The sequence below is a fragment of the Brachionichthys hirsutus genome, chromosome 20 (genome assembly GCF_040956055.1).
Source record: "Brachionichthys hirsutus isolate HB-005 chromosome 20, CSIRO-AGI_Bhir_v1, whole genome shotgun sequence".
Classification (NCBI taxonomy): domain Eukaryota; kingdom Metazoa; phylum Chordata; class Actinopteri; order Lophiiformes; family Brachionichthyidae; genus Brachionichthys; species Brachionichthys hirsutus.
In genome coordinates, this window is record NC_090916.1 from 4,334,319 (window position 1) to 4,355,156 (window position 20,838).

General features: G+C 42.5%; 1 protein-coding gene across 1 annotated transcript in view; it reads right to left on the reverse strand.

Moving 5' to 3' along the window:
* plcb1l (phospholipase C beta 1-like) overlaps positions 1 to 20,838 on the reverse strand; it is a 59,509-nt gene that overhangs the window by 16,055 nt on the left and 22,616 nt on the right. Inside the window, exons 3-13 of the mRNA XM_068754067.1 lie at positions 20,074 to 20,214; positions 19,442 to 19,521; positions 16,684 to 16,737; positions 14,646 to 14,721; positions 13,235 to 13,335; positions 12,457 to 12,623; positions 7,451 to 7,597; positions 5,832 to 5,989; positions 4,614 to 4,696; positions 3,945 to 4,029; positions 614 to 788 (exon numbers count right to left, since the gene is read on the reverse strand). Of these exons, the coding sequence (XP_068610168.1) occupies positions 614 to 788; positions 3,945 to 4,029; positions 4,614 to 4,696; positions 5,832 to 5,989; positions 7,451 to 7,597; positions 12,457 to 12,623; positions 13,235 to 13,335; positions 14,646 to 14,721; positions 16,684 to 16,737; positions 19,442 to 19,521; positions 20,074 to 20,214 (1,267 nt within the window). The remainder of the gene's footprint in view (positions 1 to 613; positions 789 to 3,944; positions 4,030 to 4,613; positions 4,697 to 5,831; positions 5,990 to 7,450; positions 7,598 to 12,456; positions 12,624 to 13,234; positions 13,336 to 14,645; positions 14,722 to 16,683; positions 16,738 to 19,441; positions 19,522 to 20,073; positions 20,215 to 20,838) is intronic.

Sequence of the window (20,838 nt, forward strand, 5' to 3'; positions counted from 1 at the left end):
TAAAATTAAAAATTAAAACTAAATACAAAGTTTATTCTACTTCATGGCTGAATTATACACTCTGTATACCAACATGATTAAAATCTGGAAAATGCAATGACACCCCCCCCCCCCCCCCCCCCCCAAAAAAGAAAAACACAAAAAACTGAACTAAATACATAGTCATGCATGTACAGGTAAAAATAAAGACATATGCATTACAGACAGACCCACTGTTGATGTGACTCAGAAGCCTGAAACCAAAGGCCAGTTGTGAACACATGAATTCTTTAAAGTGTTCACCAGACAGTGTATATGCAGAGTCACACACATGCTGCAGACCATGACTGGCCTATGTTTAAAACACCCCAGTGAATAGCAGTGTATACGCCTGAGAAGGAGCGCATGCATCAGCCGATAATACCTCCAGCTGATGGAGAGGGCCATGAAAATGATGAATGATAAACAGCAATGCTTTGCTCCAGCGACTCATTTTCTGGGAGGCATAAAGGTGCTGGTCCACATTACAGATGGGCCCAGACGGTGTGGCTGCATTTTAGCTCTGAAACATAACTCAGCGTTCCGAGTGTGACGGATGGCTCTGCAGGATGTGAGTGTGTGTTAAGAGTTGTACCTGCGCTCGGAGATGAGGGCTCACACACGCTGGAGGAATCGCTGTAGGTGTTGGAAACCTGCTCTGACAGTTTCTTCTTGGCGCTTCCGTCTGTTTTGTGGTGCTTCTTCTTGTTCTTCACCAGGATCTTCCCCATCAGCTCCATCGGACTGGGCAGCGTCTCACCGGATTCAAGCTGGATGGGGGGCGAAGGAAGCGGCGAACGCAGGCAGGAAAGAAAATACCGTGAGGTCGTGCCAACAAAGACTGACACGGGCACAGAGGAAGCGCATGAAGAATTCAGCTGCATGTTTGCGCGAGGCCTTCAAGGATGCACAGAACATGGGGACGCTGAAGAGAAAAGATCGGCAAATTAAATGATCACGTTCCACATTGTTTCGGAATAGCTAAGGCACCATTGATATTAGATTGAAGACAATTATTTAGTGTGATAAAAAAAATATTTATAAAAAAATCTTACTCTACACAAACTTCAATCTGGAAGATTGTGCCGAGTTGAGTCCTGATGGGCACTGAGCAATACAAACTGTTGACGTGACAGCTGAGAAGTTGACACGTTCTAAACACGCAGACATTTCCCCTCTGCGGGGAGAGCGCAGGCAGATCCCTGATTTATTCATGGGGTGCACTGCTTCTGGATCTCTGTGTTTAGGCATATTAATAATGCATTATTGAGAAAGTCAGCGGTGATGTTGCATACACTCGCCGCAATACAGTTTTACAACTCATCGCCTGTGAACGTAAACAAACTTTAAACGATTCTTTTAAACATTTCTTCAAATGTTTATTCGACCCATTTCGAGAGCACGGAAAGTGATTCGTGCAAACGTCAGCCAAAGCGCTCCACGTCCAATATACCCGCTGCTCCAGCCGCCACACGCTTCCCTCTACACTTGCCTGCTGTTGTCGTTGGTAGAGATAAAATAAAGATTAGATATCTTCCATGACTCGGCGTCACATAAGCCGTTCCAACAAAACAGAACCAGTCCCGGCACACAAATCTTGACTGCGCTCACAGACACTGAAACCATTTGCTTCAAATATATTTCAACTGGATGGATTCAATTAAGCCGTTTCTCCAAATCCCTAAACCGAGTCGAGTTCGGGTTGTAATAAGGGATAGAAAGGAGGGCGACCAGAAAACGAACTGAGCCAGGAAAAAGCTAGAAGAAAAGGGAATCGAGCAATATTTGCTCTACTTCTTATCACTTTGACACCTAGACTTCTGACAAGCGGTTGAGTTTAACTAAGTGCACTTGCCCCAGTTCTGCGTGTTCCATCTACTGGTACTTGTTTACCGAAGTATATCATTTCCTTTTAAAAACAGCGTATACTTCGCCTCTGCATTTTAAAAGGCAATAACTATTTATCTCACAGTTTTATTTAAAATATAGCTTCAACTGATCTGCAAAAGGCTGTTTTCACGGTCACAAATTAGATATAAGAATTCGCTGATAAGATATAAAATGAGAGAAAAATCCCAGAATATTTTTTTTCTAAGTGAGATATTTCAAGTAAATCCAGCTACAATTTTGAAGGCATGACTTTGACTTATGAATGCTTTATATCGACCGCTCCTCATTTCTAATATATAATTATTTCTAAATCAATGACATGTCTGTGTTGTCTGTAAAATTATTATATTTATATTCCTGATTGTTTAATTGTATTGTGAAAGAATAGCAGCAGGGGTTTACAAGTAGAACGGTGCTATACAACAGACATATGTGCAAGGATTGTGAGTGTGATGCAGCCTTTAATAAAAGGTGCATTGTCATGAATTACCAGGATGCTGTTACTAGCCTTCATGCTATGCTTGCATGCTAAAAAAAACAACAAATAAAGAAACCTGGCATTTTCTATTTTCCACCAAAATTAAAAACAAATTCTGTAGCTCCACTCAAAATATTTTAAATGGCAGCTAATTCCCAGTTTAACTAAAACAGTAGCAGAAACCCGCCCTGAAAACATAAAAATAAAAGTCTCTCCTATTTATCTCAAATGCGGTGATAAAAGAGGAGTTTGAATTTCTACGAAAACTGTAATCAGCTGTATTCTAACCTTAGGCTCAGCTGGAACCAATCTAGTTTTATTACCCGCTCTGTCCCGGCCCCTATGGACCCTGCATCGTACACACAGCTGTCTCAACGCCAGAGGGGATCGGTTGTCATTGCATTCACCCTTTCCAGTTATTACAAGCTCCGTGGTAGAAATCTAATTCCTCAACAGCACTTTGTCTCGCTGCCTCACTCTAACGTCTCCCTTGGTGCCTGTCTCCTTATATCTGTCTCCCTCTCGCTCTTATTCCATTCGAAGAGGCATCCTCACTGATAACACTTCGACGTCAAATCTATTCAGAAGTTCTGACGGGAGTTTTAGCTGTCTCTCCAAAGTGTTATACCAGCAGGGACAAGACATTCCTGGTCAATAATACAAGGAAGAGTGTGTGCTGTTTTGGTATGTGTGTAGGATTGTGCATGTGTTGTGTGTTTTTTCGCATGAGTACACAAAGAGAGTGTGTGAGAGTTTGGGAGTTTGCATTTCCCTCACGTAAGTGCTTGCGTCATCGCACAAAAAGACGGCTTGGGAAGAAAAGAAAAAACAGAGTTTTGCCACAAGGAGACAAAGCAAGCTTTTGACTGGTAGCCATGGTAACAGGGGAGAAAGACAGATAAAGGACTGCCAAGAAAAGCCAGGTTTAGATTACAAGCCTAAAACACTTCCTTTTAATGGCTGTCATTTGAACAGAGGGGCAATGCAGGGGAATATAAATGTCTGCAAGATGAATCATTAAAAAGTTGGACTTCCGTGGCACGTAAATAGCCACAGGTATGTGTGTGTCTTTGATTGAAAAGGAGAAGGAAAATTGGAGGGAGACAGAGACAATGTCTAGGAGGCCACTTAGAGACGTGCCTGGGGTGACAGGGAGAAATACAACAGGGACAACGCATCCTGTCAGGTCCTGGAGGGCATGTCGATACCATGACGTTCATGAAAAAGATGTAGGCGGGGGGAGTGAGGAGATAAAAAGAAATAGTGCTATACGTGCACAAATAGCAGGCTATGCATGACATGTGGGCGCAGTTAGGCGTCTCCTAAATGTAAATCTGTATGGGTGGCATGCTGGGCAGCAGTGTTCAAGGACAATTCTCCAGCTCACTCATCTGCGTGATAATATCTGCTGAATCCCGTGCTGCTGGCGATGTCGTACGAACCTGAGCGTGCTTGTTAGAATGCAAGAGAGCAACAGAGTGTGGGTGTGAGGCCATGCACACACGTGTGTGTGTGTGTGTGTGTGAGTGCTGTGTGTCTGAGCATCTTATATACTCACAAGATATTTCTCCAAAGGCTCCGTCAGTAATGCGTCTCCAAATATTGACCGGCAGTACTCTGCCATCTTAGCCTGCTGCTTTGGTCTGGTATCCATCACACACACACACACACACACACAGATAAACAAATAGCATCACTTTTTATCACACACAATCAATATAGGCTGCATGTGTCTGCTAAAAAGCCTTGTGGAGCCATTAAAAGACAAAGCAAGTGATGAGAACTTTCTCACTACAGTCCGGTAGAACAAAATGCCTTCTTAGGCTATTGGTGTTTGTACTTATCAATAAGATAGTAATCAATGACACACATAAGGATCGATCGATAATTGGCCGGACTGATTATCGGCGCCAATTCGTTGGTATGTTTTGACAGATATTGGCATCTGCCTTTTTTAAGGCTGGCTGATAAGAGATCAATTTAAAACTGGGTTATTTTGGCTCCAGCTTTGTCCCACCCACAGCACCATCTGATTGGTTACACCCAGAGCCACCGCACGCGTAACAGCCAATCAGCAGTGGAAACCGTGTGGCGGAGAGGAGAAAATGTTTCGCGAGCGGGAGCATATATATGTTTCGAATCTCTTAAAATTGTAATAAACCTCCCAGATCCCAATTGGAATCGCTATCGGCCCTGAAAAAAACCATAATGGTCGATCTCTACTTACGAGTCCACATGGTTCTCAAAAGAGAGGATGATGGGGAAGGGCGAGGTCTTGAAGGCACACTCGGATATAGCCTCGATCACCTCCTGAAAACACAAACAGAAAAGAACAGTATTTAAGATAACTGTCGTATAAATGATGCAGAACACACCCACCCAGGGGGCAACGTGTTATTAGCTTATAAGTAATGTAGTAATGTGCATTAAAACTATCATGTCGCTGTTGGTTTATGCGATAATTGCTGGAGAGCCGCTGGGATATGAAAACATTCGGAAGCCCTCTCCAGCTCTTGGAGCAGCAGAAATCATATCCATTTACAAGGACTCACAACATTTCCTAGAATCTCTGAGAGCTGTCCCCAGAGAGAATTCCCAAACTTGCTAGAATCGATAGCTGAAGGAGAAAGAGGGAATGACAAGATAGCAAGACAGTTTATCTTTATCAGCAGAAAAAAATGAATGGAACCTCTCCTCGCACCAAATACAAGGTGCCGTCTGAGTGTTTGGTAAATATTTGTAAATGAAAACTGCTTCTCAAATATTTTACCTTTAAAATAAAGGTTTAAGAAAATGTTGTGTTGGGACTTCTGGTGCTGGAAAAATTGTGTGTCTTTTGTGTGTAAGAGATGCTTTCAGTGAAAAATAAGTGTGTGTGTGTGCAGAATGGACAGGATGGTACATTATCTGCATAAAATCGTGAAATCACATTCTACAGTGGCTGTGCTCAGATATTCTTGTCGCACAAATAGAGGACGGGCTCATGGAATGAGATCTCAGCCACAAAGTAGGAGACAGTTGGACACCTGACACTGGCTTTCTAAACCGCTGATTGCCCAAATCAGTCCCATCATCATAAACCATGATGTCGATTCTCCTCCAGGAAAGGCCTTTGTCACTCAGCTCCAAGATCTCCAACATTCTCTTTCCCCCGACTCCGTCCATTCTTTAGTTCTCATTTGATTTAAATCCCTTTATGAATCAACCCACCCTACTCTCTTTCCTATTCCACGCAGCTTTTAAACTTTCACACCCGCCTCCTTTTATAAATGCATCTTCTTCTCTTTGTCTCCTTAAACCTAATTTAAAGGCCCCCTCAGTGCTTCAGTTTATGGCCATTCAGTGCCGTCCCATCGCTTACAGCAAGCCATCTGCTGCATGCGTGTTCCTCTTTTTTGTTTTTCGCTCCTTACTCTCCGCAGTACTTTCATTTACTTTGCATTACCTTGAAGGAGATTTCAGTTGTCATGGTGAAACCGTGAGTAATGACGGGCTCTTCTTCTGTGGTGCGACCTTTCCAGCAGTCCAGTTCAATGCAGCGGCAACCCGACAGGAGGACCTGCTTGTACATCTCGACTGAAGAGCTCCCTGCGAGCTGGCCGGCTGCGTGAAGCAAGCAAATAAACTCAAACACAGCTTCAGTCATGGTTGAGATGCATGTCGGAGTAGCAGGGTATCGGCAAAAGCTATTTCTCCCCCCCCGATATCAAGAGCTCATTTACTGCATTAGTCGCCGGCGTGCAGTAAAAACAATACAAAAAAATGCTGTTATCTGAAGCAACCACATCTCATCACCCTGTCACCATGAGCAGAGCAATTATCTCTTCGCTTTAGCAGCATGCTTTCCTGTAACATGGCGGGAACTGATAGTGAGGCAGATCTGTGTCCTCGTTTTAAGTGGCATCACTCATTTCTACTTCCCTCCCCTCTCACGCTCGCTCACACATCTTTTGTTAGGCATCCATAACCGAACCCATTAGGGGAACCGTTTCTTTGCTAAATGAGTTCATGTGTCACACACTGCATTAAACATTACTTTCATTTTCCATTCAAACAGGATGGAAATGCATCAACGTGAATGAACGAATTGCACGAACCTCTGTCTGTCTAATTATCTCAAGAGTCTTGAATGCATATTTATATACTGCATATATCTTAAGTGGCTCTTCTGAAAATGCTGTGAAATCTAAAGATATGCAGCACATGCAGACGCAGCGGCTCTCGGCTATTTATTAACGAGAATGGCGTAATTTAATTTAAATCTTGTTTGTGTCTATTTTTTTCCATTTGGATTTCCGTTTCTACCCTGTTCTTATCATGTAGCAAAATATTTTTTAAAAAAAATCTAATATTCATATTTAGAGTCGTTCACTAAATTCTATTAATTTCATACACCAGATTATTAAGTGTTGTCTAAAAACAGAAAGAAGATAAATGCTTTCTGCACTTTCTCACCTCTCTGTTGCTTCCTATGAGATCAAAAAGTACCGCTACAAAATACATCAAGACAAACACTTCATTTCTAATTTCTCACTTTTACAGGCAATGTATCTGTTAGATTATTACAGAATTTGAAGAGAAATTTGAACCACTTGAACGATTCAATGCGTTCGGTTTCCCCCGGAATATATTTGAATAGATGAATTCTAATAACCCTCGAAGAGTAAATGGCCTGTATTGTGGCTGTCATGCTTGTGCACTGCCAGGAGCCAGTTACTGCGACTACCAGCCTAAAGAAATATTTAACTCATGAATATCAATGCAATGAGTCTCATGAAATGACTTGATTTGATAACCCCTTGAGTGGTAACACAGGGTTTGGGGCCCTTGGTGCACCGGTGCATTTGATTGACTGACCTGCGAGGTAGAAAGTTGGGGGTATTCACCTGTGCAGCCGTAAATTGTGTTCCTAAATGAACGAGTGATCCATTCATGTTTGGAGAAATACAGGATGTGCATTTGCAATCAAATCAGAAGTAATACCGAGTTGAGCGGAAAGCGTGAACAGAAAGACGCACACAATGTACATACATGGAAGACTTTAGCCATGATGAATGTGTGTACCTGTGAGGTATGTGTTGTGTGAGGAGTTGATGAAATAGTGGGGGAGGGGAAAGGTCATGTCTTCGCTCTGATCCAGTTTCTCAGGCGGGATGATGCTGTTCTCCTCCCCACTCAGATACCGGGCAAAGCCTTCCACTGAGATCTGGCCTGCACAAACACAACGAGAGGAGAATGCAGACCAAGAAAGGAAGTCGAACTCCAAATCCTACAAAAGGTACAGTGCGTGAACCATTCCCATGAAAAGATCAGAGCCCACAATAATCAATAAACCATCTCTGTCGATAAAGCCTGCTGCATCAGCATCTTTGTGCTGCTCTATTTGTCTTAAATCTGTAAGAACTGGTGAGACACACTAGCATGTAGCCCCTTTCAACAAACTCAATATGGTCACTGTAGTTTAGTTTGAACTGATCCCACATATTCATCGCTGTGGGAACCAATCACTTGTTTCTAATAATAATATTAAGGCGTAATAATAAAGTGGAATGAATGCGCTTTGGGTTAAGAGTCACATAAAAGTCGAGGAAGTGATTCAGTCAGCGAATACTACTAAATAACACTTTTTATGTGATCTTTCCTCAGCCTCATCCTTTAAAGTACGAAAATTAAAACTAGTGTTTTTCTTGCATGATTCATGCAACATGGAAAATAGTCTTGTTAGTTTATTTGAGTGTTTCTGCGTGCTGTATATACTGTTCATTCTGAAAAACCGTTCAAATAAACAATTACTTCGTGGTTTAATTTAGAGTTAGAGTCTAAGTCACTGTTTGCTGCAAGCTTTGCCGTTGATCAATAAATCCTGTGCCTCAGTGTTTCAGGTTCGTTCATTTTAACTGAGGGTGTTTACTGTTATCTCCTTCATTATAAATGCTAAAGGAGTCTTGGTGGATTGATGCATGAAAAAGCTCCTGATTCACAAATGATTCACAAAATGGGCATTACTAGCGTCTTCTAGCACTGCTGTTACAGATAATTAGCCAGGAAAAGATCTACAAAAGCACAACGGGTCACGGCATTGCTTTATTTTCTTCTTCTTCTTCTTCTTGCTTTGATATGCTGTCAAGGTCGTTCACACTAAGATGTGTCTTTTTACCATTAGTTTGCTCATGTCTTCAGTGAACGTGCAACATGAGTGAGTAATAAATAAGCAATAAGCACAGTCGAGATGAAAACGTCCACATGCATTACCACACACCGCACACCTGCATGGATTCCGTTTGATAGAATGTATAACAAGAGCCCAAGGCAAGACCATAGTACTTGCAACCTCCTCCTACACACGCACACGCACACGCGCATGCACACGCACACTTGCTCGATGTTATGTTATGTTATGCTAAATGATGCAAGCTCAATGGGTGCAGCAGCAGGCCCCACCGGCCACCTTATGCTAATTAATGCAGTGCTGCCCTCTGCAGAGTAGCTGGACTAATTAAAGCTGGCTGGCGTGTGTAACTCAGCGTGAACTCAGTCGTACTTAGCGTCTTATTCCCCGATGACTCCTTTTGCCAGGCAGAGGCCTCACCTCCGCGCCACTCACACAGACGTAGACAAAGGATTCCCCCACTTCCCAAGACATCCGCAGGTCAGCCAGTGGGAAATGGCGTTAACGCGGCTGGGATTAGTGGTGCACATGAGTGAGAACCGACGGGTGTTGTTATTACCGTCACCAAGGTGGTTATGTTTGTTGGTATGTTATCAGGATCACACACATGTTTCTAAAGGTTCGAAATGGTTAGCGTTTGAGTTAATTTATGTTAAAATATGGATGCAGAAAGAAACCCGCCCACGCTGTGATAGGCTCAGCGGCATGGAGACGACTGACCAGCAGCAGGACCAGCACATATTGAATGAGTTTGTGGCCACGAAAAAAATGTGCATCGGGGAGGTGGCTAATGGAGCAGTTTTATCTTGGAGCAGTTCCTGTAGGACCTCCGACTTGGGTTCAGTGTCACCATATGGTGACTCTGGTAGGGGCCATGATCACGGCGGAGGACCCCGGCAATCGTTCACTCTTGGGTGAGAGAGGCAGACTGTCTCCCCTGGCGCCCAGCTCCATGCATTAATGTGAAAATAGAGACTTTTAGCAAATACCATTAAGAGTCTGTCACTGAGCGGAACCCACACATATGGTAGCAAGAAATTCACTGCTACAGCAACATTAAATTTGAAATCATGGATATAAAGGGCTGTAAAAAAAACCTTTTGATTACATTCACAGACTGTTGAGCGGGAAGGAGAGTACAGTGCAAGTAGAGTCTAAAGCTAAAGAATAAAAAAGACAGTTTTGGCAGTTTTGATAAAGAGTCTCCTCTACATTCATGAAATGAAATGAAATGCCACCAACCATGTCAGTGATTTAAGGCGTCCTTTTCCTTTCTGCATTTTGCTAATGGGCATTAAAATCTCAGAGCATTGAGGCAAGGACAGACTTTAGTACTCAAAGACAATGATGGAGGAGATGAATGAGCGGGAAGGAGAGAGTGTGTGAGCAGGAAAGAAAATGACAGTCATTTAATTACACCAACTATCTTAAGGCATCTTCCGTCTCCTACTAAGGTGCATTTTTGCAGACTCACGGTGTTGTGTTAGAGCGCGTGCTCGTTCTGCAGAACATTTTTACACGCGCCTACGAATACGAGCGTCCTTGACAGAGAAAAACGTATGCATGTGTTCACGTGTGATGCATGCATGCATGTGTGTGTGTGTGTGCGTAAGCCAGTAAAGGTAGCATGTGGAGCTCTGACCCCTTTGCAGAACAGATGGCAGCACTTCCTCCGGCTAGATAAATACTTCACATGGGGAAATCCGTCACTGCAGATCTGCGTCACTGAGACCAGAGTCAAACACAGATAGGTCAAACATGATGGTTTAATGTGGTTTTAAAAAAATCCCTTGATCTTATTTTGGGCACCTATGATTGGGTTTGTCAGATGTTTGGCCAAAAAGATTGAGATTGTAATTAGGGTCAGTTGAAGTCAGTTTAGTTTTAGCGGATCAATCATGACATATCCAGATGTGATCGGCACGTTGTTTGCTGATAAAATCTCCCGATATTACAAACAGCCGCCCGGCAATTTGTTTGTTCATTCATTCTTTCATTTTCATGAACGCTTAATCTAAATTCCGGGTCGCGGGTGTTGCTGCCGCCCCACAATTAGTCTGTTCTAAAAATATGTCCTAATATATTCCAAACGATGTGGAGAATATTGACCAAAGCTCTCGATGCCTGGGTATAAGCTAACGATCCATTACGCGCTGAAGGTTGAGCGGTGCTCACTGTTGCAGTGTGGGAAACACATCCAACCTACAAGCATTTAGCAGATGATGTGGCACACTAAACTCTAAATGTAGCATTGATTTGGAGACTAAATACGTATGCTGTTTAATCAATAAGCCTCTTTTGTTAAAATGTTTGTGCACACTGATCCAATCTCTAACTCTGGTTCTGAGATAAGGACACAATAAACAGTACAAGTGGACCTGAGTGCAGTGTGCTTTCTGGGCCATGACGGAGGAAACAAACTGACAGAGCATAAACTAATTAACTTTGTGAAGCAGGGCATGGGCCAGACGCACTAAACAGCGTGTGGTTTGTTCACCATTGGCGGAGGATTGTGCTATTCCAGTTTATTGTGTTTTCAAAAATGGTTGTGCAGAATGTGAGGGTAGAAAAACACTCCAATGATTGGCTTTGGAAGGAGTAGAACCCATTTTGTCATCCTTGTACAACACGCTTTTCAGAAGAGACAAAATTTGAATTGGTACATCGCTAACCTTGATGCCTGAAATCTGAAGTGGGACGTTTTTCAGTTCTTCTGCGTCCACTGACACTTCAGGCAACATGAAAGCGCAACAGGAGCGCTGGAGCCTCTGCACTCATTCATCTTAGATGTTCATGAATTATTCTAATCCACTCCTGAAAGTGAACACCTTAAACTGCATGTTTAAGGACATGGATTCATCTCCCATTTGATGAAAAAGTACCAAGCAATTTAAAGAAATTGGAGTCCACTATTAAAAAGGCGAGTGCATCATATTTGATAGACTTGGCCTTTCAGAATTTTGAGTATTCCGCATCATAAATTTGATATCCCGCCGCCCCCCGAAAAACGCAATATATATAAAATATATGTGATATATAAAATCAGATACATGCATCTGAATTGTCCATGCAAAAACATTCCAGATTTAGCACTGATATACAAATTAATGTTTTGTTTTGTTTTTACAAATTTGTCAGAACATTCCATAAAGACCTTATTTTTCGAAGTTATCCTTCGCACATATATGTGCCTAAATTCATTGAGTTCTGACCATGTAATTGGCTGATTAGCTATTTGAGTTAATTGAACAAGAGTACCGAATAAAGTGGCAGTTTTACCCGTTAATACCAAGATTTAGTAACCATGTTAAGGAGAAACAAAAGTAGCAGTAACATATTTTTACGGGTGAAGGTAAAGTGTACATGCAGGCTCTGTCTGTGTTGAAGCACCACGTGGGTTCTCTGCTGCACTCCACCTGCCGCCTCCTATTTGTTCAAGCTCTCCTGAAGCACAAACACACAGAAGCGGGCCTCCCTCGGCATGTAATTCTACGCTTGTAAATAAGATGGCAGAGAGAATCCTCTGTTCAGGCTGGCAGACTTTGAAGGGTGCAACAGTTTGGTGGCGGCGGATGTTGCTGCGTCTCGGCCCCCTCGCTCTCTGAGTGCTGCTATGGCAACACCACTGCCAAGTGTACTGACGGTGGGTGTATGGAGTCAGCAGCATTGGATCGGTTTGGGCCAAGTTTGTTTAAGGTGTTTGTGTTTCCCAAAATATTCTTCAGAAAGATTTACAAAGGCACTTTTGTTTGCTAATGTGATGCCTGTTAACTGTTCAAATGCACTTTAATTTGCAGAAAATGAAATGAAATGCTTCTGATGGTGACTTTTGTGTTTATCTGTATATACAGTATATTTAAACATAATGGCGTGTCTGCGCTATAGATAGTGACCCACGGACCTTTCTGTGCGAGGGAAGTGTTGGGTTCGTATTTGTCCACCAGCAGCTGGACCTGTTGCGGTTTGAGAGGTGGGTAGAGGATCTCATTGAGACGAGGGTCTCGCTGTTTACTGTTGATAAACTCCGTCATCTGCTCCACCGTGAGATATGGATGACTCCTAGCCCCCCTGAGAGGAGAGGAGAGGAGAGGAGAGTATGAGGTAATCATACGATAAGTTAATAAAGTTGAGAAATTCAAAATTCAGAAATTGAGACATAAGAAAATCAAAGGAGGCGATGTTGGAGTCGAGGAGCGGTAATTAAAGTGTTGGCAAAGAGATGTGGAAAGGGAGAGCAACAGAAGCGCAGAGGAGCAGAGGAAAGAAAATGATATGCAAATTATGAGATTTGTTATAAATGCCTTTCATATCCGTGCCTATTGCACTAAATGATCGTCTCCATAGCCTCAAGCTTTCAGGCTTTCTTACCAAACTGTGATCAGAATCTACGAGTGACCCCGGTTCTGCTGGCATGCTAATGGTATAAATCTCTCTGGGCTGCTTCTGCAGCATGAGGACCCAGACACCCGGGGTTATTAGCACACATTCCTGGAGAAATGAACTGCTTATGATGGCTCTAATGGGTAAAAATGTGTCTTCAATTTCCAAAGCCATATTGCCCTATCAATGTCATTATCTAACTCCAGCCCCCCACCCCCCACCCCAAACATGAGCTACAGATAAATGTGAATTACTGTGAATTCATGTATTTTTCAGAGCTTGCTGAACATTTTCCTTACACTTCAGAGAAGATGTGGTCCAGCTCAGATCGAGGGCAGATGTTGCTCAGGAACATACTGTAGACGTCTGGAGTGAAATCTTCCTGAGGGATGGAGTCATTCTGCAGAACACAGCAACATGTATGCATAACAATGAGGCAAGCACAATTGATCATATATCACCAGTATTATATTATTGTTTATGATTTGAGCATTCTAGTCATTTTACTGCAGAGGAATGTATACAGAAAAATGATGATGCATGAAACTGTGCCTGTCTCATCCATCCTCCCAGACTCCCACTGAAGGTAAGTCACACTACTAATAGCAGTGTGTTTACACATACATTTAAAAATACATTATTGGCTTTAAAATGGTTCTGTGACTACAAAAGAACATTTAGAATTGTTTGTCTTTAAGAAAGGAAGACTTTTTTTTTAATGCTATGGAATATTCCCAAGTTTAACCAGAACTTCTATCATCTACTGGAAGTGTTTAGATCAGGCAAACATTTCAAGTGAAAAATAATTGACACAAGATGACGGGCTGAAATTTGCAAAAGTACATCAAAGATAAAAGCTGTGGCCTCAAGGGCACCTTTGACAGTGTCAAACCGATGTCATCAGGATGCAGCGTGCTGCTGAGTACATCCAAAGGACAAGAGAAAAGAAGAAGAGGAAGGATGCCCTGAAGGAGGGGGGTGCAGGTCAAGCTCTGCTGAAACTCGGTGACTCATCCCAAAGACCTTGGCGTGAGCCACATTGTGAATGGGCTCTCGCCTGCGAGTGTGCACGTTTGAGAGATTAACAGCATTTTGCTGTAATTACTTGCACGTTGGAACAACAGCAAATCCCAGCGAGCCTTAATAGGGCAACACGTTTTTACCTCCTGAACTCTCCCTGTGCTAATTATCCACACTCGGATCTGTGTCTGTGTGTGAGTGTCTGCATTTCTGTGTGCACATCAGACACTGTTGTGTAGGAATTAAAGGAAGGACTGTATGGCCTCTGGTGTGTGTGTTCAGGACTACATTAAACAGTGTTCTCACATTTCCAGCCATGCAAATTGCTGGCTGCTGCAGAAATACAGAGCGTTGTTCTGCACGAGAGGATAAATTGTTTCTAGCGGCATTAAAAAGGGGCAAATATAAAACTATATGAGTCAACATTTACATGTTTACTTCTTTATTTTCTTCAGAATGAATACGGGTAAATGGATTCTGAGTGGGATGTCGTGGATATCTGCCTAAAATACCACTGCAAACAAATGAGCAAATTAACAAACAGGAGGGATGGATGGATGGATAAATGGACAAATGCATGGCTGGATGATGGCTAATGAGGGAGGTACATATGGGATTAGGATCAGGGAGCAGGGAATTATGCGGAGACAGTGACAGTGAAAATGCAGAGATCTTCATTTGGTATCTCACTCTGCCAGAGGGGAGGTTACAGTTTTCCAGCGCCGTCTCAACTCTCTTCCTGTCTGCGGAGAACATCCTGAAGATACTGTAGGGACACAAAACACGCCCTTGTGAGCAATCACAGAAAATCCCACTGAGAGAGGAGGTTTTACTCTGATCCTCCATGTCAGACTATCCATCACATTTATTCATCAATACTGAGAAACGATACGTGCAGCGAGAGAACGCCATTTGTTAGCAGATGTCCAAAACAAAGTTAAAAGCTGTGCAATATCTATATATCGGATAGGAGTGCAATAACAGATGGCAGGTAGAATTAAAGGCAGGGAAATAAGAATGAGAACATCATGTCGACATTAAATATGAAAATGCAATATTCACAGAATAAGGAAAAGATGAAAGTGAGGGGGGGGGGGAAAGAACGGTACTTCAAATAAAACATCTCTAGCAAAATAACCACACGGCAATAAATCTCACATTCATGAAGGTCACAATGTTCCGTTGTCATGAAACTTATTTAGAGACCTGTTAATTCTCATTTCTGTGCAACGCGATGGCTGTGTAAATTCCATCATACCGAGGAGGCTTGATTAGTTTGTCTCTCATCGCTGAAATGAAGGCGTGCGTTGATAGAAACTCTTACTTCCACGGTGCAGTGGGAGCAGACATTGTAAAAAAGTGATTTCGTTTTAATTGAAGGAACGTGTCCAATCCACCATAAACCTACCTATGCAATAAACAATGAGAGAGACAGTGTTGTTTAGACTCTCTCAGCTCCAGATGAGGGAACCATGTGCACAAAAATTATGTCATAGTGATGGCAATGCTTAATAAACATGAAGTAACCCCTAAACATGTTTACAAAGATGAGCCCATAGAGCTGAATTGTTATCGTTTCATCAGATCATTATCGTCACTATTTTCAAGGCCATTTCAATGATCACCGTCGTTACAATAACCACTATCATTATCACAGCCATTATCACAGCGTCTGAGACGCTACTTGTTATTCCAAGCATCGCCTCCCACCAATCACAAATCCTAAGGCTGTGCCTTGTTTGGGCAAACAAAAGGAATGTACATCGGATGCTCTCATCACCAAACCTTCATCTGTTTGCTTTCATGGAAAACGCACTCAATTCCAAAGCGTCATGTTTTCCTGAGCTCAGAAAAACAGTCCTGTTTTCAGCTTTTATGATGCTGCATCTTTTAGACATGCCAGTATGTTTCTTCTTTTTTTATTCTTTTGAGAATTGTTCTTTTTTTTCCTGACAATGTGTTGTTGTGCCTCATCAGTCATTTTGTGTGCAGCGAACCACAGTGTCTGCGGGTGGTTGGGCCCGTGTGCTCTGTTTTACTCTGTATATACAGACAATAAATTACATTTACTGCAACGCCTTCCAGTGCCATTGCCGCTACCACTGGCTGTTTCTGCTTGATGTTGCCCCTTTTAATTACATGCATAGGTATGCCTTTGCACACCCATGAGCACATGTTGCATGCTCAGCGGGAGAGAACAGTCAAGCTGACAAGTCTTCCCAGCTTGGAGGTTAATTCCCTAAACGGCAAGGAGTGTCTCCCTGCCTCTCTGTGTTGATACCCGCTGTTTTCCTCCGAGGCTCTGACGGAGGTTATCGTAGAAGTTCACTAACACCTGCCTGAAAGCTCAACTCGACGAATGGCGATGGAGAGACCTGAATGTCTCCTGAGCTGTTGACAAACTCCTTGAAAAGTGAAAGCAAAATCTGACAAAAAAAACAAATAAAAAAAATAGGCATAAGAAAACTTTCAAATACGTGTCAAACGGCAGCATCTTTCGAGCTTGAGACAGACATTAATGTGGCTTCTCTCTCTCTCTCACACACACACACACACATTACAGATAGAGGAAGGATACTACATTTCACTGCAGAGCTGAAGGAGTGAGTAATATCACAAACGAAGAGGGAAAACATATTCTAATAAGAAACGCACGGACACGCATGTCCGTAAGTAAGTGAGTGCGTAGCGGCGGCAGAGGAGAGAAGGATGAGTCAGAGAGACTTACTTCTTGACAGGGATTCGCCCCTCGGGGTTGAGCTGCAGCTTCAGCCGAGTGTATCTGTGTTGGACAGAGGACACGCCTTACACAACATGTAATCAGAAGCTTTTCCTGTGTGAGTAATGGGCACGCTACAATTTAATTCCTGTTTGTTGTGTAATGGATGCGCGTGTCCACAGCCATTATTCATGTCCATCTATGATGACTGTTTCATTGAAGCGACGTGGAGAAAGACAAACTTGTCTATCTGCACTGTAAACCCAAGCAGCTGATTGTGTAAGTAGAATCTACAAATATTTAGCTGTGGCATTTTTTTTTCTTTTTTTGAATTGAGGCTAATCCTTGGAAGTCTTGTACCGGAGGCAGAGAGAGCCATCCAGCAGCCGCAGAAGCACAAACTGAGCTATAAATAGCTTCTCTGCAACAGGAGCCATCATTACAGGCTGGGCTTTGAGTGGCTGCTGGGTAATAATTAATATCCATTACAGTGTCCACTTCATAGGGCAGACTGACTGACACAGCCAAAGTTACCATTGACCCATAATGGTTAACAGGTCCAGCCCGGGCCTTGTCTTGTGTTGACTGGTCTATTGACAACAGTTAACTAACACTATATGTAAAGGTATTTATAAAAAAAAAAACAGAAAGTGAGAGAAGAATCAAAGGCTTAGGAGTGAGGAACACTTAAATGTTCCTTGATGCCTCTGTCTGCCTTACAGCTGCCTCTATTATCCATTAAGACGAGTGCGGATAAATGGATTACCAGCACTACTTCCTTTTCTGTTTAACTCCCTGCCCTGCCTTTCTTTCTCTGCATCTGCTCTCCCTCTCTGGCCAACGCGGCAACAATCATTTTATTTCCATTCAAACCACGAAAGGAAAGGAACTTATTTCAAATGGGATTTAACATAAAACATGAAGCAACAAACACCAACTTCACAATTACAGAGGTACAGCTTGTGTACCTCAATGTACCCGTCAAGCTGCAGTTTACATTCATGTGTACTGACTCATATAAGGATTAAAGACTTTGATGAAATCTGCTCAAATACATCAATTGTAGCTCCTGCCAAAATGAAAGTTAGACTTTATTGACATCCGTAATTCCAAGCAGATCATTTCCACTGAGAAACATGCTGTTTGATCAATAATTCTGAAAACATAAAGCTTAACATGTCATCTAGCACTAATATCACTGATGCATAAGACAACACACTGGAAGAAGCCTCAGCCTCATCACCAAAGCCCAAAAACATTATGAGATGAGATGATGACATGCTGGTTTGTCTTTTGTCGCTGGCGACGTCGACCGTCCATCCGCAAAGGATCTATCCACATGCAGAACAACATTGATGTGGATCAGGTCTCTTCATGCCGTATTTGTGTGTGTGTGTGTGTGTGTGTGTGTGTGTGTGGGGGGGGGGGGGGGGGGGGCAGGACAAAGAATTGCCATACTTGTCAGCAAGCTGCGCCAACAGCTGGTCGCTGAGCTCGACCAGCACGACTTCCAACCCCGCTCTACTCAATTCCATTTCAACTATCTGTGTACAATGTGGGCAAGAGTCACTTTTATTGTCTCATAAGTCAATTAGTCTCCTCAGGGGGGCAAGCTAATGGCGTCTGTTCACTGATAAACATCAGACAGCTGGGAGTCGACCCCAAACGGAGCCTAGCACATTCTCTCCATGCAGATTCGTATCTGTCTTCCTTCTGAACGAGCTCCACTCAGTCAGCAACTCACTGCACACACAAATCAGCGGTGGATTCCGTTCAGATCAATAGGAATGTGGAGCTGCAAGCCGCTAGACAGTTTATTACACAGGATCACAGGTTCTGTGGAGTTGATCATTGATTTAAAACATACTGTCTCACTGGACTCAGAATCTGATGCATTGATGAAAGTAAGGAGTGATTCCAATAATAAGCTCAAGATCAGCGTTAACATTAGACCAAGCCAAGGTCAATCACCTGTTTAAGGACGCGATGACACACACCTGTCATCACGCCATCAACAGCGAATGAACACACAGCTGCATTGTATCTTCTGTGTCTCACCAACGGACAGGCACAGAGCTCTTCAAGTTTCCAGCTGGTCTATTTATCTTCCTGCTTCCATCCCGTCTGTGGTTCTCCTTGCTTTCTCCATCGATGCCAGCTAAAGTGACCCAACCCAAACCCTCAGGCCGCCATGAGAAGACGTGAAGGGCAACCTCGTGCCTCCTGTTTGCACGATTGAGGATTGCTGAAATGCATTTTTAGCTCCACCAAGGACGTGATGTTTTTGACTACATTTGTCTGTCTGTTTGTCTGTTTGTTAGCACAATTACAGAAAAACTGCTGAATGTATCTTGATGGAAAAAAAAAATCTAAAGATGGGTCTCAGTCTAACTTAGATCCCATTACATTTTGAGAGTGATCCAGGTACCCATCTGGATTTAAAAAGAAAATCTGGAATTTCCCATTTACTTACAATGGAGGCTTTTTCAATAAATCCTATTTTGTAAAATATGCATTCAATTCACTCAGCAAAGATCACAGCCATGAAGGGGTCCGATATGCAAATCCAATTAGGAGGGGACTGAGCTGCTTGGCGGTTTTCTAGTTTTTTAATTGCTGCCCATTTGTGACTCTTCTGTTTTTGTACATTTTAAATATAACTGAGGTGAGACTTCTTCTATTAAACCTAGTCACGTTTATTCTGGACCATGCTTATTTATGAGTGTCTGTCAATGTGCATGTGTGTGTATGTGTCTTGATGACATACGCTTTCTCGAGGCAGGCCTCTCTAGACATATTTTGCACCAAGAGGTTAGACGCCAGGTTGAAGAGTTCTTCTGCCCATTCCTATGATAAATGGAACACAGGCGCACAAACACAAGTTCAAACAAAAGTGCAGTTTGACTTCTGCAGAGGAACTGCTGCCATACTGTACATTATACATGAATACATTCGTTTATATATGAGATTATGCTGATAGTGTTTATCAGTATGCGGAACACACACTGTTACCTGACCCCAAACACCCCAGAGAAAAAGTACCTCCATCAAACACCTCTAATGAACAGAAAACAAATTCTTTATTTTATCAACATTCAGCAACAATGGGAAGGTCGAGATACCTATCACATTATTCCTATGTTTAATTAACCTTTAGAAGTTCTTTCTAAGTGTTCAGGTGTTCACATACTTTTCAAAGTAAAGCTACAAAAATGCTGATCCCACAAATGTAACACCTTTGTAAGAACTATTATTTATTCACATTATTATTCACATTTATTATTTTCACCCAACACAAAAACAAACAGCCAATTATTGCCTGTTGTTGCTCAATACGTATTCATACATATTATTTGTCATTTTAATTGGTTAGTTTCTGCTCTGTTGTAAAGTAGTTACCTTAGCTGTCTCTTCTTGGAAGGCCATGAAGTTCAGGTAGGTGATGTTGACCATGTCCGTGCCACTCACCACCGTCAGCATCCTGTTCTCCATCTTACCCGCCAGGGTGCTGACATCCAGGAGCTCCCGCAGCTTAGCTTCCTGAAGGATGACACAGAAATTGGACAAATAAGAATTGTCTTTTTTTTTACTTTTTTTTTACGCCTGCTTCTAATCCGAGCTAAAAAAATAAAATAAACAGTAGTTACCCAAAACCTGAATTTAAAACAAGTTAAACTATCATGGAAAGGCCATGAAAGATGACATGGCATCAAGCATGTTTTTGAAGGAAGGAGCTGCTTTATGTTGGTTTTTATTTTTTATTTTTTCTGATGCTGATTTCCAACAGAAGCCATCTCCTGGATCTACTGAAAGGAAACATGCGTTGCCATGCTTGTGCTGTTTTCAGCATTTCTGACAGGTGATTTGTGTGATTAATGAGCGGTCCGCAGTCTGAGGCAGAGTGCGAGGAGCGAGGGGCGACGATACAGCCGCCATAAAGCCCACAGGAGAGGCTCGTATTACAGGATGAAGCAAAACTATGACAGGAGGAGACATTTTTATAAGCAACCTAAGTGATGAGGCCTTGAACTAATGCTAAAGGGTTGACATTGGTGGACTTATTGGAGCGTAAAATACCGTAATATTTCCCCTTCACGGAGGCTATATGGCAGGTGTAAATTCTGCATTTTTAAAGCTGTTCAAACATTGATTTACAATTAGTTT